A 15,077-nucleotide genomic window follows, 5' to 3' on the forward strand; every position below is an offset into this window, starting at 1 on the left:
GCGTAATATCATGTACAGTAGGAAGATAGAGTTATTTAAGAGCGCGTTAAGATAAATCTCTTTCGAGTAACTTACTGTTAGCGTGGGTGAACATCGATGGTAAGGAATAAGAGTTGCCTCGAGTTTATCAAAATCTTACCAAAAATAAATTGTCCCGTGGATAAATAAAAGGTATTTACGACGGTTTCATCGCGTAACAAGATACCGATTGCACCAAGCTTTAATCTTTGTGACTTTTCATATATACGTGTGTGTCTTAACGTCTATGTGAAATAAGACGAAGAAATAAAATACAGTTAGAATACAGTTAAATTAAGAAATAACATTTAATAAGCAATAAATCGCTAATACGTTTGATAACCCTGTATCGTTGATAAACGGGAAAATATCATCCTTGTGTACCGATGAAACTGCAAGATATAATTAATACGAGATTCGCGATCGTATAGACATTACTTTATTTCGAATAGTTACCATAAAGAAAGATCGAAATATCTGGACAGATTGGCTTTCGAAACATTCTCGCAACCTCCAAGAATAACATGTAAAACGATAGCATTTCGCTTTATTACGCTCATCAGCCACGTTTATATACATCGGTAACGATACGTTTATTACGAAGGATAATTCTTCTTGATAACGAGGTTTTCTACCACGAAAGAAAGCAGAAGAAAAGAATAGAAAAGAAAAGAAATGGAAGGAAAAGAAAAGAAAAGAAAAGAAAGGAAATGAAGAGAAAAGAAAAGCAAAGAGAGGAAAAGTAAAACAAAATGATCACAAAATTAACCAGTATATCTTTTCGTAGGAATTGCCATTTAAACACGCAATTGCTAATTTACTAATTCGCAATAACGGTTGGAGGAAACTTGTTTCTCGGTAAGAGGTACAATCGTTTGAGATTTAAATCATGCGATAAACTTCGCTTACTCGCTTAAAGCGCGACGCCGGAAGTAAATATATAAAGAGCAATAATGTCGTAAGACGATCAGAGCGAACGTATGAATTACAGGGAATTCGGAAGCAATCGATCTTAACTCGCGATCGTGAAGTCTGATTTGATTTTGATCAGCCTACAAAAACACATTGCCTCCATATGTAAGACGCGGAGCACAATGTTACAGGTATAGATCATCGACGTCCGCACATATCCTCGGGCTGCCAAAATGACCACCAAAAGACTTTCAACTTCAACTTCTTTAAAGCGAAGCCGTTATTTATTGCGGCCGGCCGTTTCGATAACGAAACTTTGGACCCAATATATGGGCGATCACGGAATATCCACCATTTTGTTGCCCTGAACCAGTCCGGTGAAAGAAAAGAAAGAAAGAAAGAAAGAAAGAAAAGAAAAAAAGAAAAAGAAAAGAAAAGAAAAGAAAAGAAAGAAAGAAAAAATAAAAGAGTAAAAAGGAAAATATCAGAAGAAGGCAATTAAGCCGGAAACAGACAAGTGGTGGAAAAAAGTTAACGGAGACTATGTGTATGTTCTCGAGATTGAAATTACTCGAGCACTCGCCGGCGACAGCCCTGCAACTTTGTTGTCTCTGTATGTATTTTCAGTGAAATTAATTGCTCGAGATCCGAATAAAATCAAATTTATCTTCTGGAATCACGCGAGCAACTAACGGTACTTTTCATTCTGTTCTGCACATTGTACAACTTCGTCTATATAAGGTGAACATTTAAACAATCATGTTATTAGGCGTTTTTGAACTAACGTTAAAATAAATACCTACGGATAAATCAAAGCTAAAACTAGAATATAATTTTTACATTTTCGTTGGATTCAGACGATACGCACTGACAATACGACGAGTATTATTTACCAAGGGTAACGTTAGCGTACTCGCAAGCACGAAAAACAGACGAAACGAACGAAACGAACGAAACGACAAGAATCATCGTACGAATATTAGAATATTTACAAAGTCTGCTAACGATCCGTATCGAGGATTCCCGCTGAAATCGACAGGAGAGGAACGATTTCGTTCGAGGTAGCCCTTTCGTTTGACTGCATTTTCCATGTAGGTTCATAAACGATACATAGCACGATGTAAAGTACTTACGTGTACGATGAAACGACCACAACTCGAGACTCGCTGTGACCATGTTGTAACAAAGTTATACAATACAGCGAGCGGTTAGGACGATAACAGCTACTCAAATATCTACAAAGGATTTTTCGATGGCGCAAAAGAAAAAAAGAGAAAGAGACACGGGTATAACGTTAAAAGGACCGATCGGAACGACAACTCAGCCAAAAGCGATACCCAATGGAAGCCGTATCACAGCTGTTTTTATCCCTTCTTACCATTTTGCTTCGCCGAACAATTCCTTCTTTCCTATCGTTCCTTTTTCGGTACGAGTCTATTCGGAACCCGATCCTGTTTAAATACGTGTCCCTTTTTACGAATTACGTTACACTGTTACGTAACGAACGTGGTTCCGCATTACGCGAATAACTCGATGCACGCGTCTGCATTGATCGGAAGCTTCTTCGCGCAAAATTAGAGCGCGGGAACTTGTATGAAAAAAAGTCGTTGCGTTCGTGCGGCTTGCTTGTCGTATACGACGATCATGCTTGGATCGTTGTTCCTTCGTAATCACCCAGCTTTCATAGTGTTTAGCTATCGCAACGAACGATATAAAAACATCGTTGGTCTATTAACCCTGAATATTAAAGTTTCACGATTTTCCACGCGGCAGGATCGAATGGACAAGAGAGAATCATAAAAATGGCCGCGCGTAAATTTATACTTGGACCGTGTTCGACGGCGATGTTTACCAAAAAGAAAGACGAACGGTGTCAAACTCGATGTAACATGACAATGTCGATATAACGTTTCGGACAGTCATATTCTTTGGCCGACGTATCGGCCGTTTATGGGCGGTCGGTAGACCATCGAGCGTAAGTACAATATCGCTGACACAGTTGAATGGCAAGACTGTGAGAGAGCACGGGGAAAGAAGCGATTACCGAAAAAGGCTGATCTCGATGAACCGCTGCACCGTTACCGATTACACGAGATACATGGTGCTCCTTCTGGTAACAATATATGATGTATTCATAAGGATGTACACCTACACGATATGCAACGCCTGCACCAGCATATTCGTCTCTTGATGTTCGCTACACGCGGTGTGGCGCGGCACGGCGCGGCGCGGCGCGGCGGCCGGGCTCGAGCATGCACCGATGAAGCGTGTGGAGCCGAAGAGAACGAGCTCAGGCGGAAAGAAAGAGAAAGAGAGAAAGGGCGAAAGAGAGAAAGAGAGAAAGAGAGAAAGAGGAAGAGAAAGAAAAAGAGAAAGAGAAAGAGGAAAAGAAAGAGAAAGAGAAAGAGTTATATACACGTACGACGTACGGTCACCCTGCGATCGACTCACGGGAGTAAAGGTTTTACCGATGGCATACCCCATACACGCAGAGAGTAGCATATAGCCAGAGGTTCCCACACTGTAAGCCATGATTTATTGGCCTGCCACCCGCCAGACCTGCTGTCATCATCGTCCCATGGTTGGTCCAAGATACAGCGAAGCGTACCGTATATAACTTCCCTTTCTGCACGATCTTCGCGCCATATCAACTCCTTCTTTCCTCGCACCCCGGCGAAACAGGAAGGTCTCGTTCGATGCCGCTCTAAAACCGTCCATCCACCTTGTTTTACCTTATGTAGCCCGATATCTACCTATATATCTCTCTCTCTCTCTCTCTGTGTCTCTCTGTCTCTCTCTCTCTCTCTCTCTCTCTCTCTCTCTCTCTCTCTCTCTCTCTTCGTTATTTAATAATTACCTCTTTCTTATCTCCCTCGCCGGCATTATCTCTGCGTAGGTAACACACGCGGCTTCTGTTTTTCTCTTTCTCAAGCAAGGACGGCAGTGTTTATCGAACGGTACCTTTGCTTCAAAGTTGATTCACTAGCGGTAACGCGGTTAGCCGCGTTTCGTAGAAATCACCTCGAATTATTCTTTTTAGACTGCTGTTAATTGCGACCGTGTCTCTCGTCGTGAAGGCTGATACACTTGTGCGCTCGATGCATCCAGCAGGAATACTTATGACGTGAAAGTTTTACTTGTGTACTCAATTACGAATCAGGTTTCAACGATTCCGTGCCATAGGTCGTTACTCTTACCGTTCTTTGTACGTAACCGCTGCTACGTACGCCATCCTACAAACATAAACAATTACACGCATAATCCAAACTTGGAGAAGCGGTCGCCTCGTCTATCTTACTTGTACTATTCGAGCAAATGATAGAGACGTTTTGTTTACGTTCGCCGTAAGATCCGACCTGAACGAACGGTGTAACGTGGTCATTTTCCAGCGGATTTAACAATAGGATTTTGACAATTTCGATAAATTTTCGATAGACGATCGTAATTGGATGTAGCGAATCGTCCAGCGAATCGTATGACCGCCGCCGAAATCTCTCGTCCCCGTCGAGCGTAAAAGTCAAGGTGCGCATGGAGAAAAGCAAGAACGCGAGAAAGCGTCGAAGGGGTAAAGCCGCGAACAGCCCCTCGAGGACAACGGTGTTGGCACTTGCTTTTCGTCTCGGTGGACAAATTGGCGGAGACCTCGGCAACCGTTCGTTCGTCTAAAATTCCTCGGAATCAGGGTCACCCACGTATATACACGTGCTAGCACATGTACGGCTAAACGTAACGAGTATATATGGTTTGGTCGCTCGTGGGGGACGAGGCAGGGTTGAGAGTAAGGGAAAGGAGGCAAGGACGAGGAGGGGAAGGAGGGTTCCTTCCAGAAGATGGGGCAAACACGAAGTCGCCTCGGTAGGAAGCGAAGAGGGGTTATTTCGTTTCGTCTCAGCGTGGTTTCCCAAGCGGCAGCCTCGCTCGCCGACTGGCATCGTCTACCGTTCGGCATACAGTCGAACTCGTTCGCCACTGAACGACGGACGTCGCGGCGTCGTCGTCGCCGCCCTTCTCATCCCACGTATTTTCTCATCGTAGCTCAGGAAAATCGGTCACCACGATGCGTCACGCGCAACCACTCGGCTTCTTCCTTCTCGTATTTGTGTCAGTGTACGCGCGCCGTGCCACCGGTTGCGCTTTCTGCGAAACACTGTCCCAGCAACAGCTACAGCTGCGCCAGCTACAACAGTTGTCGCAGCAACAACCGCGCCAGCAACAAGGGTACAAAACGATCGGTAGCCCGAGGCCTTTCGGTGCCGAGAAACCGACCAGGGCGCAAGAGTTCAACAGGACCGGCGTGCTGCACCCCGAGTACCAGATACCAGCTACGCTTCGCCCCGGTAACGTATCTCAGTGAGTATCTACCACCCTGTCTCTCTTCTTCTTTTACCAAGCTTCGTCGATTCCCATTAAATCTTCAACTTGATTTTCTACCGTAACGTTCCAACGATTCTCCTTTCCCCCGCCCCCCACCCCACCCCTCTTATTAATCTTTCGTTGCTCTCATTCATCGAGAAAAATGTCTTCTAAACTCGTTTCCGTTTTATTATAATTAACAAAGTTTTACCGGCTTTCCTTTTCATCGGAATATAGAGCGCACCGTTTAAAATAATTCCGTTGCAACTTCGAATAGATCGTACACACCACTGCCACATCTACTCGTTAAATCTGTTTTGTAATTTTTAAATAATCTATCTAAATGTAGTCTATATCGGTAAACCGTAGATCGGTTGTTCGGAGAAGCGGTTAAACGCGTTCAAATTATCGTCAAATTATCGATGGTAACGAACAACAACGAAACGAACGGTGATTTTAACGTTTATTTCCTAGTTTTTTCCTTACGAGCAACGTCCCATTTGTTTCTTCCGTTGTGAAACGATAAAATTGTTTTACACGGAAACACCACGGATTAAGTTACAATCCAATTCACTCGGATTGGAATGCCAAATCCTTTGGCCAAGCAATATAATAGAAACGTAGATACCCGTAGATTACATTACCGAGAACGTATTACACTTCTGACTATCGAGTATCGAGATACGCTAGAATGACTAATGTATCTTAGAAACTGCCAGTTCATCTATAATCTATGCAACTATCGTTCGTATACGAAAGAACAATTGGGATCAACTTAAATCGTGTTCTATCGTGATATATTACGAATATATATTACCAATGAAATCATTCGTTCGACACATTTTTTACATCTTACGTCTGGTAATAAAGGGCCAGAAACGAGATAACATCCACGGTTTACCCTAAAATCCTCGTTACGAACAACCTTATTACTCGAGCGAGGGGAAAAAGGGACAAGGTGTGTATTTTTGTATTTAAAAATCCAGCTTTTCTTCTTGACAAAGTAACACTTTGATCTAAAGATAAACAACACCGCAAGAAAGGTGCATTCACTTTTCGCCGAACCATAGAAACAATTCGTGCGAATTTCGTTTGGGTTACATAGCTTGTTTATTCGATGCACGTGTACCCAAGCCTATAGAGCTTTGAACGTTTATACGAGAACGTCACGAACCCCGTACCGTGTTTCATCAACCGTAGCACAGATTTTACCAATGCAATTCGACTCGAATTACTGCTAGATGACATACATGTGTAATTCTCATGGTATCGCACCAACTACACTTCGAACGATCAGCAAAACTTTCGCGTTAATATGGTTGTTGGAACGATCCTTTAAATTTTCGTTACTGCGTTCCTTCACCGTACATACCGTTCTTCTCTCTTGTTTACACGAATACCGTTTCACATGCGTTAAACGGCACCTTTTACTCCAGTATCTGGTTAAAAGAATATCATTATCAAATATATTCTATCATTATACCATAAAATAATATGGAAAAAAGGGGAACCAATTCGACATACTTTTACACACCGATCCTTATCGCATATTACTACGATAGTTGTGAAAGCGTGTATCGATCGATTCCGTCGTCATTTTTTCACCACCGAACAGTTGTAATTATTAACATTACTTGCGATAATGAATATATATATAAGTAAATATATCAGATACAAAGACGAAGCAATGTACCGCTACTTTCGTTTCGAAGGGAAAATTCGGATGCATCGGTAATCGCAGCGAATGAATCATTTTCATTGGAGATTGTTTTGTCGCTTCTACGTGATCGATTTTCAACTACAGTTATCGTTCTGTACGTTGTACGAAATTCTTACCAAATTTCTAAAGGGATAAAACTGATATCGTCGGTCAAACTTTATTTCGCACTTGATGGTACGATGCGTCGCGACGCTACGCATCATAAAGTTCTTCCATCAGATGGTTTCCGCGAAACTCATACGCAAGTCTAATTGCACAATTGCTCCGAACACCGAAACGCTAGGTTACGCGTTAAACTTGAACTTAACATACGCGTGTATATATAACTTTTGCAGAAGGCAGGTGCGTTTGCAGAATCAAGCGGCTTAACAATTTTTCAATTATTTCGAAAACAGAGTAAATTATAATCCTTGCGATGTAAAACATGTAAACAAAGGCATGAGATACATTGTAGTATCATATAGTCGAAAGAAAACATCATTATAAATTGACACCGTACGTTATACGACTAAATGAAGTAACACGACTCGACGATATAATCTCGTTTTAACACGTGTAATCTCTTTTCCAACGTTGTCATTCGTAATCGTGACGATCGTAAGAAAGTTTAAGAGAAACCGTAGCCAGAAACAGCGATGAGAGACGACGATCGATCCGAAAGAATGAGTATGCACTTAGATCGGTGTATAAGTAACGAAGAAACAGAAGGATCGAACGGTCAGAATAAGCACACGCTATCTTTCTCGGGAACTTCATTCAGCCGGGGTTCGTCGTCCGGTCTCCCTCCCTCCCCTCCGCCCCCTTCCTAGAAGCCCCCCCCCGTTCCCCTCTCCCTCGCAACTCGCGCTCTCTCTCTCTCTCTTTCTCTCTCGGTGTAGGTTAAAGCGAAAGGTCGCGACGTTTCCTGGAAAGTGATGTCTAGGCTAAGGCGCGCGCGAAAAGGCGTCGCGATGCCACGCGTCGTAGGCTCTACTATTGGCGTGGATTTCCACGAAAGTCGGTAGACGGCCTCGCGCTGCCGGCTGAATGACAGAATCAATTCGAGTCTGTCGTGGGACGGACCAAACGCCAAAATTAGACGACGGGGGTCGTGGATGCGCGACCCCAGACGCCGCGACGCCAGCATTGTGTGTAGACGCTAATTTTACAATAGCCGTTTCAGTGCCAGGCCGTGAACGAAGAGCACGTGTGGCGCGGCGCGGCGCGGCGCGGCGTCCCGACGCTCTCTCGGACTATGCTAACGGGACGAGCAGCGACGACGCGACGCGACGACGTTCGAAAGGACGATGGGGATACTAGCCGACGGGAGGGACAGATCTTGTTGGGTCGAAACAGAGACAGACAGACAGACAAGCAAACAGACAGACAGGCAGACAGACAGAGAGAGAAACAGTGACGGCTGTGCCGAGGCGTAAACTTAACCGGTACGATCTTTAAACGGGAACTTTTGTACGATCAAACATTATGACTAAATATAAACGACACGCTGCAATTGTATAGCCATTTAAGCGCGCGCGCGCGCGTCCATGCCTGCGTACCACGCATGTATATGTATGTTCGTTGGATTTTACAATCTATTGTTATTCAGTAATTATTTGCCTTTGGATATTGAAAGATCATTCCGAGTGTACCTCGTCCAAGCTTCTGACCGATGGTTGACGGTTCGTTGATACTTGATCGTGGCAGTAGCAACAATAAGATGTTCGCTCTACTTTTCGTTTAACATCGAAAAACAGAAATACCGCTGGAAAAACTTTCACGTACAGAATTTACGACTGTAACAAATATTAACATACAAGTTCAGTAAAATTCCCTTTATCGGTTATTCTTTCTTATTTGTAAACCTTGGTAACATCATCTCTTCTCGCAATTCGTCTTTAAGGAGTCAATCGTGTTCGTATTAAAAAGGAAGAAGAAAAAAGGGGTAAATACCTCTTTATTCCGATGATCGTGATCCAAATTTTTCACATTTCCCTTGTAAAATACAATTTTTTGTTATATCGTAAAATACAATACTTGAAGCAGCATGTAACTCTATTATTCTCCACTCTACTCTATTATTCTTCTATTATTAAATAGAAAATAGATATTTATTAACATAAGTCGTATATATATATATATATATATATACATATATGTAAATATGTATGTATGTATGTATGTATAAAGAATAGTCTAAAAACAGTTCGCAGACAATCTTTTTTATCTCTTTGTAAAAGCACGCCATTTAATTAAAATATTGCTTTGTATTTGTTTGGTTACGATTTGTTTGGTTAATACGTATCGAACATTAATATTATACTGGATGCAGATAAAATTATTGCAGGTTCTATTACCTGAGTCCACGTGAAGGACCACCTCTCACGTTACTCGTTAGCCCGTGTAGCGGGCCGATATCATGGACGGTCAGTTACGTCGAGCCACCGGAGAACATCGAAGAAACGGAAGGAGCAAAATGTACGGAGAACTTTAGGAATCGTTTCCTATATGATTAAAATCAATCAGTGAACCAAACGAACCTTGCTCCGTTAAACTTTAAAGTTTAAAGGAACAAAGCATGTGGTTTATTTATCAGTTAATTTTAGGTGGTTATCAAATGGATCGATTGACGGAGAGAAATGGTGGAGAGAAAAATACCATACGATCTAATGAAATTTCATATTTTTCAAGTTTACACCTTTTTCATTTATAGAGTGTGTCAAATGCGATATTTTATCCTTGAATACAATTTATCTTTCTTTTATATTCCTTACCGTATTTCAACGAACGTACCTCGTATTTCTTTCATATTCTATACCCATTGTTTACATTAAAAAAAGCCACCATTTCTCATTTCTCATTTCTCATTTTTATGTGTAAAAATATACATATAACACACACACACACACACACACACACACACACACACACACACACACACACACACACACACACACACACACACACACAACTATTATGTATGTATATATATATATATATATATATATATATATATATACATATATATCATAGTTCCTTTAATTATAAAATAAATATCCTTCAGTATAATCTCTATTTCATATACTTTCTCACATATCCACTTTTCAGTATATTTTTAAATCCATATTTAAATCCATAGGTTCAATCGTTTGAAATAAGTTCAAATATAAAATGAATAGCAGTATATCGTTCAATAATGTTTAGTAGAATTATTCAGTCGTTGAGTGCTTATTTAGAATTTATATGACCAAGCACGAATTCCTTTTCATCGAAACACGTGATAATTATGTTTTACCGAGGTTTCGTTATCTTTACACCTATTTAAATGAGAACTGTGGAAACGATACAAAATATTAGAAATCGATAAAGTTAGATTGATAAAGTTAAAATGAAAAAGAAATAAGAGGAAAGAGGGAAAAAGAAGGAAAGTAAAAGAAACGTAAAACATCGATGTATTCAAGAGAGAATCTATGATAAATTGTATATTATGATCGACACAACAGTTCAAACCCGGTGGCCAGTGAAGAGTTTGAAACCAGGCTCCCCTCTTTTCACGTACGAGGGTGCAGAGGATCAGAATTTTACGATATCAAAGACACGCGCTGGTCTTTATTGGTTCGAAATTAAATCCGTGAACCCTCCTGGTGCCAGTTTACAAAATTTAACACCGAGCACAGTGCTGCTGTACGCCACGTCAAGCAGTTTGAGCCATATCCCGGAATTGTATGCAAACGAAATGGAAAATCGTCACCGCTCGTTAAGATTTCAACAACGAAGAAGCAAACGTCGGCTTACGATATCCTGGAATAAAAGGTATCGCTAATAATTTTCTTTTGACGCGGCAAGTTGTTGGAAAACTTAGTCGTCGTATTTAACGATAGTATCGCGTACAGTTATATTCAACGCGTAACAACTGCTAATCGCATTTTATTTCGAAGAGATAGAATCGATCGAAACGTGATAAAAATTGCCTTATCGTATGAACATATCGAGCTGGTAAATCGCAATTTCGATGTATTTGAGGGATACTTGGCAAATTAAATCAATGCTCGATGCAACGTTGGACAAAAATTTTGCAATAGAAGCTTCGAAATCGTTTCCCGCGTACATATAAAAATGTGCAAACCTTGTTCGCCAATCCAACTCCGTACAATCAACGAATTAAACAAATTGCAGTTTTCGCAAATGATATTTAATTTAAATGTATTTTAAAATTTTAAACGATAACAATAATAACAACGTACGATAGTTGATTATCGCTAGAATTCTACCGTTCATATTCAAAAGGATAATAGAAAGATCGATGTTCGAAGAAAATAAAAATTAAGGGAATAAAGATTTTCTTTGGCCGGTCGACGAAATATCGAGTTTACGATTAACGTCCCAGCGAATTAAAATTGGCTTGTGTGATTCATGCCACGAATTCGACAAAAATCCATTTATTTTTACAGCAACATAGATCCCCACCTCTCGCATTACTGTTTAGCCGTGACATCAGGGTCTCAGGCTCACCCCTTGACCCTTTGCGCCGCGCAAAATGTTCTACGCGTTTACCAGCATTCGACGAAAGGCGGTTCCTCTTCCAAGGAACAGCAACACCGCGGCATTCCGGAAGGACTTCATTGCGTGCGTCAAACAAAATTGACGCTTCACAGGATGAAGTACGATACTACGTACAATGTTACCTTATACGTGGTTAGTAATTGCAACTAGAGAACACTTAATCCTATAATAAAGCGTTTGTATCGTGTCTCTTTCGGTAGCGAAAGTAGCGAAAGGGAAGTAAACCTTTTCTCTTCTTGCTAGAACAATAGAAAAATGTCAGACAGTCGAAAAACCAACTTTTTCCACGAGAATATTCATTTTTGGAAGCAGTCGTTTCTTTATTAGTATTAGTTTAGTAAGCGTATCGTTGATTTCAACGAAGAAAACAGTTGCAACTATCTTTGTTCCGTATATTAAAAGTCGCGCGTTCTTTCTTTTTTCTCTAGTTCAACTATTTCGTCGATACGCGAACGATATTTAGTCATTTATTATTATTCTGTATCAGGTAAATACGCGAAATAATGTGTCAAATCGAATAGCGACCGACACGATCAAATTTCGGAAGACACCGGAATTAAGACTACGCACTGGACATTATACCACGGCTAATTTGCGCAAAACCGATGGATTCATCAGCTTCCATTATCGTCCTCCGGGAAATACTTCTAGTACCTTTCATATTCTTCCTTGCGGTGGTGGCATCGTTAGAGCAAAATTAAGCGGTCCAGGAATTTTAAGGGTAATAAAGCTTTTATAATCGCTAGTTATAGCTAATATTCAAAGATCTTTGTCGTTCGAAAAACGAAGAACTCGAATCTTTATATCGCTGTTTGAAAAAAATTTCTCCCATTATATCCATTATATTCATTAATATATATATATATATATATATATATATATATATAATCATATTTTTATATGATTAGCACGATAATATGAGATTCGTTTAATATCTTACTTAGGTAATCAAGTTCACTCGCGCATTTTAACTTTTACGATCCAAAGTTAAAATGTTTCGAGGGTATGTGAAAATAATCAGATTTCTAGAACTCTGTATGTTGTAAAGCGAATTAAACCGATACGTTATTAGTATTAAAACGATCATAGAGTTGGGAGGGAAAGAAAACTTAAAACTTTCGTGAAAACTATATTCTACAATTCTATATTCGCAAAAGTGAAAAATATAGTTTAAATGATCTGGGTAACATACTATAATATACGCTAATGTATATGTTAATACGTAATATATTAACGCCGTTATATAATGCGATGAGATCAATTATACGGCTTTTATACCGAACCGCCTATTTACAATAATAATCTGTGGATGTAACCAAATGAATTTCTTAAGGGGTAATATTATCTAGATTTCTTACTTAAGGCACAGTCTTATTGAAATAGCGAAACGATAAATTATTGGCATTGATATCAAACTATTATAGACAATTTACAAACATTTGTAGGAAAAGGAGGTAGTAGGATATGCATCGTTAAGAGTACCACCTTTAACATCAGGGAAGACGTACACGTTACGGATATCCGCTACACCACAGGAATTAGTACGAGTATCTGCCATTAAAGTACTAGCCACCCAACAATCATCCGCGATATATCCACAGGTATTTCATGCAAATTAATATATGCTGAATAACATTTAAAGCGTAAAATTTCTTTCCAAGTACGCTAGAATTTTGATAACGAACAAAACGATTAACGATTTCACGTCGCTAATCGACACGCTATTACAAAACTCTGTTTAAAAATACGTTTTTAAAATTATTATTTAGCTATCGCTTGTTTGCCGTCGTTACGTCTATCTTAACTCGCGTATGTTGCATGTGTTAAACAATTGTAAACAGAAAAATTATATTTATTATCTATTGAAATACAGGCGAAACAAAATAATATTTATTCGCTGATTGCCATATAAATATCGATATATTCGTAAGCTTTATACATACCTGTCACCTTTGCATTATTCGCTTACCTTTAACACGAACGTGTACATAAAATAACCACGGTACATAAGATAGATGCTTCTAATTGGATGAAATTATTAGAAAACTTGACACTGTTTACAATCTGTATATAGAACACTGTATGTAGAATGGGTATACAGATACGATCAGCTGTCTAAGAAAGAAAAAAAAAAAAATCGACATCTTTGTAGCTAAATAGAATTAGAGATAGATAATAGAATGCGAAGAAGCGTGTTAAGAGCGTTCGATTGGTTAAGGGTGATTCTACGAGTCAAAATGTAGAAGGGCTGTGAACACTTTGTTTAGATTCCATCTAAAAGCGCGCCACGGGAGTACAGATCCTTAAGAACTTGCCACGAGGTGACAGTAGGGGTAGAGTCGGCAGGTTCTGCCAAATATTGCATCCTCGTACGAGAATTAAAGAGCAGTTCGTCGTTGGCCAGCATGACAACAATTCCAGACCAATGCGGTCTTCATCGTCGACGACGTTCCGAGTATACGTTCGAGGTCTGCGAAGAGAAACAGAGTCCATCGAAAGATCGAGCGCTTCCGTTTACCCTTAAAAGATTACAACCAGGCAAATCTTATCTCTTACAAATTACAGCTCAATTAAAGGGACAATCTTTGTCCTATCCGTTGTTGACTGTACGCACTCGACGTTCTTGTCTACCTTGATAATCATCGAGGAAAATAGGCATAGGAACTTTGATCGCACGATATATTACTCCGTTTAGAACTTTGTATTTCCTATTATTAACTAATAAATTCTAATATTCTCTTTCTTTCTTATGTTGAAATGAACGCACAGACAATCGACCAATTACTACTAGTAATTCTTTGGAGGTAATTCATTGTGACGAATTGTAGAAAGTTAAGATCTTTTGAGTATAATTCGTATAGAATTTTGCTGTTTAGATGCAATCTTATTTAAAACGTGCTTCTTTATCTTACAGACAATGTCCGATTTAAAATATCGGTCGGAATATGCAAACAGAAATTATCGAGAACATAAAAAGAATTATCCTAACCGAATATTATGCATGATAACAAAGATATTTCTATTTTTGAAAACCGTGGTGCGAATTACTTGTTAGATTTTTCTAGTTTGAATGTTCGTTAATGAATTGTTCAAAATAGCCAACATTTAGAAGTCATCGAGTATTTAAATTCTCAATACACGCACGAATCTATTTTCACTCGAATCAAATCAAATCCGTTGTTACGAACAAAATTTACGTGTCGCTATTTCATTTAAAGATTACTCCGATAGAACGATACGTATTTAACAATGTCTAGTGTAAGTAAATTAATGTTCGATAATCGCTTTGCTATAAAAGAAAAAAAAAAAAAAAGAAAAAAAGAAAAAAGACACTATTCTTGTTATAAAAATATGTTACTCCATCTCGAGGCTAAATCTAGTCTAGATTTACATGCTACCGTAATCTAATAACGTTTACCTGGAATTTCTACTTTTTCTCTCCAGCGTAAGACAGGTTTTCGCTACTTAATTCTTCTGCAACGACAAACACGCATCAACAATATCGTTGACTTAGAAACAAGTAACATTTACA

General features: G+C 39.5%; 1 protein-coding gene across 1 annotated transcript; it reads left to right on the forward strand.

Annotated features, from left to right (window-relative positions):
* The first annotated feature begins 4,849 nt into the window (after positions 1-4,849).
* Positions 4,850-14,483, forward strand: LOC132907960 (protein NDNF). Its single transcript, XM_060961417.1, has 7 exons — positions 4,850-5,280; positions 9,330-9,460; positions 10,486-10,795; positions 11,434-11,677; positions 12,033-12,266; positions 12,991-13,146; positions 13,813-14,483. The coding sequence occupies exons 1-7, from the start codon at positions 4,988-4,990 to the stop codon at positions 14,179-14,181; spliced, it is 1,737 nt and encodes a 578-aa protein (XP_060817400.1). The 5' UTR covers positions 4,850-4,987; the 3' UTR covers positions 14,182-14,483.
* Positions 14,484-15,077: the final 594 nt, after the last annotated feature.

Source organism: Bombus pascuorum, chromosome 6, assembly GCF_905332965.1.
Source record: "Bombus pascuorum chromosome 6, iyBomPasc1.1, whole genome shotgun sequence".
Lineage (NCBI taxonomy): Eukaryota > Metazoa > Arthropoda > Insecta > Hymenoptera > Apidae > Bombus > Bombus pascuorum.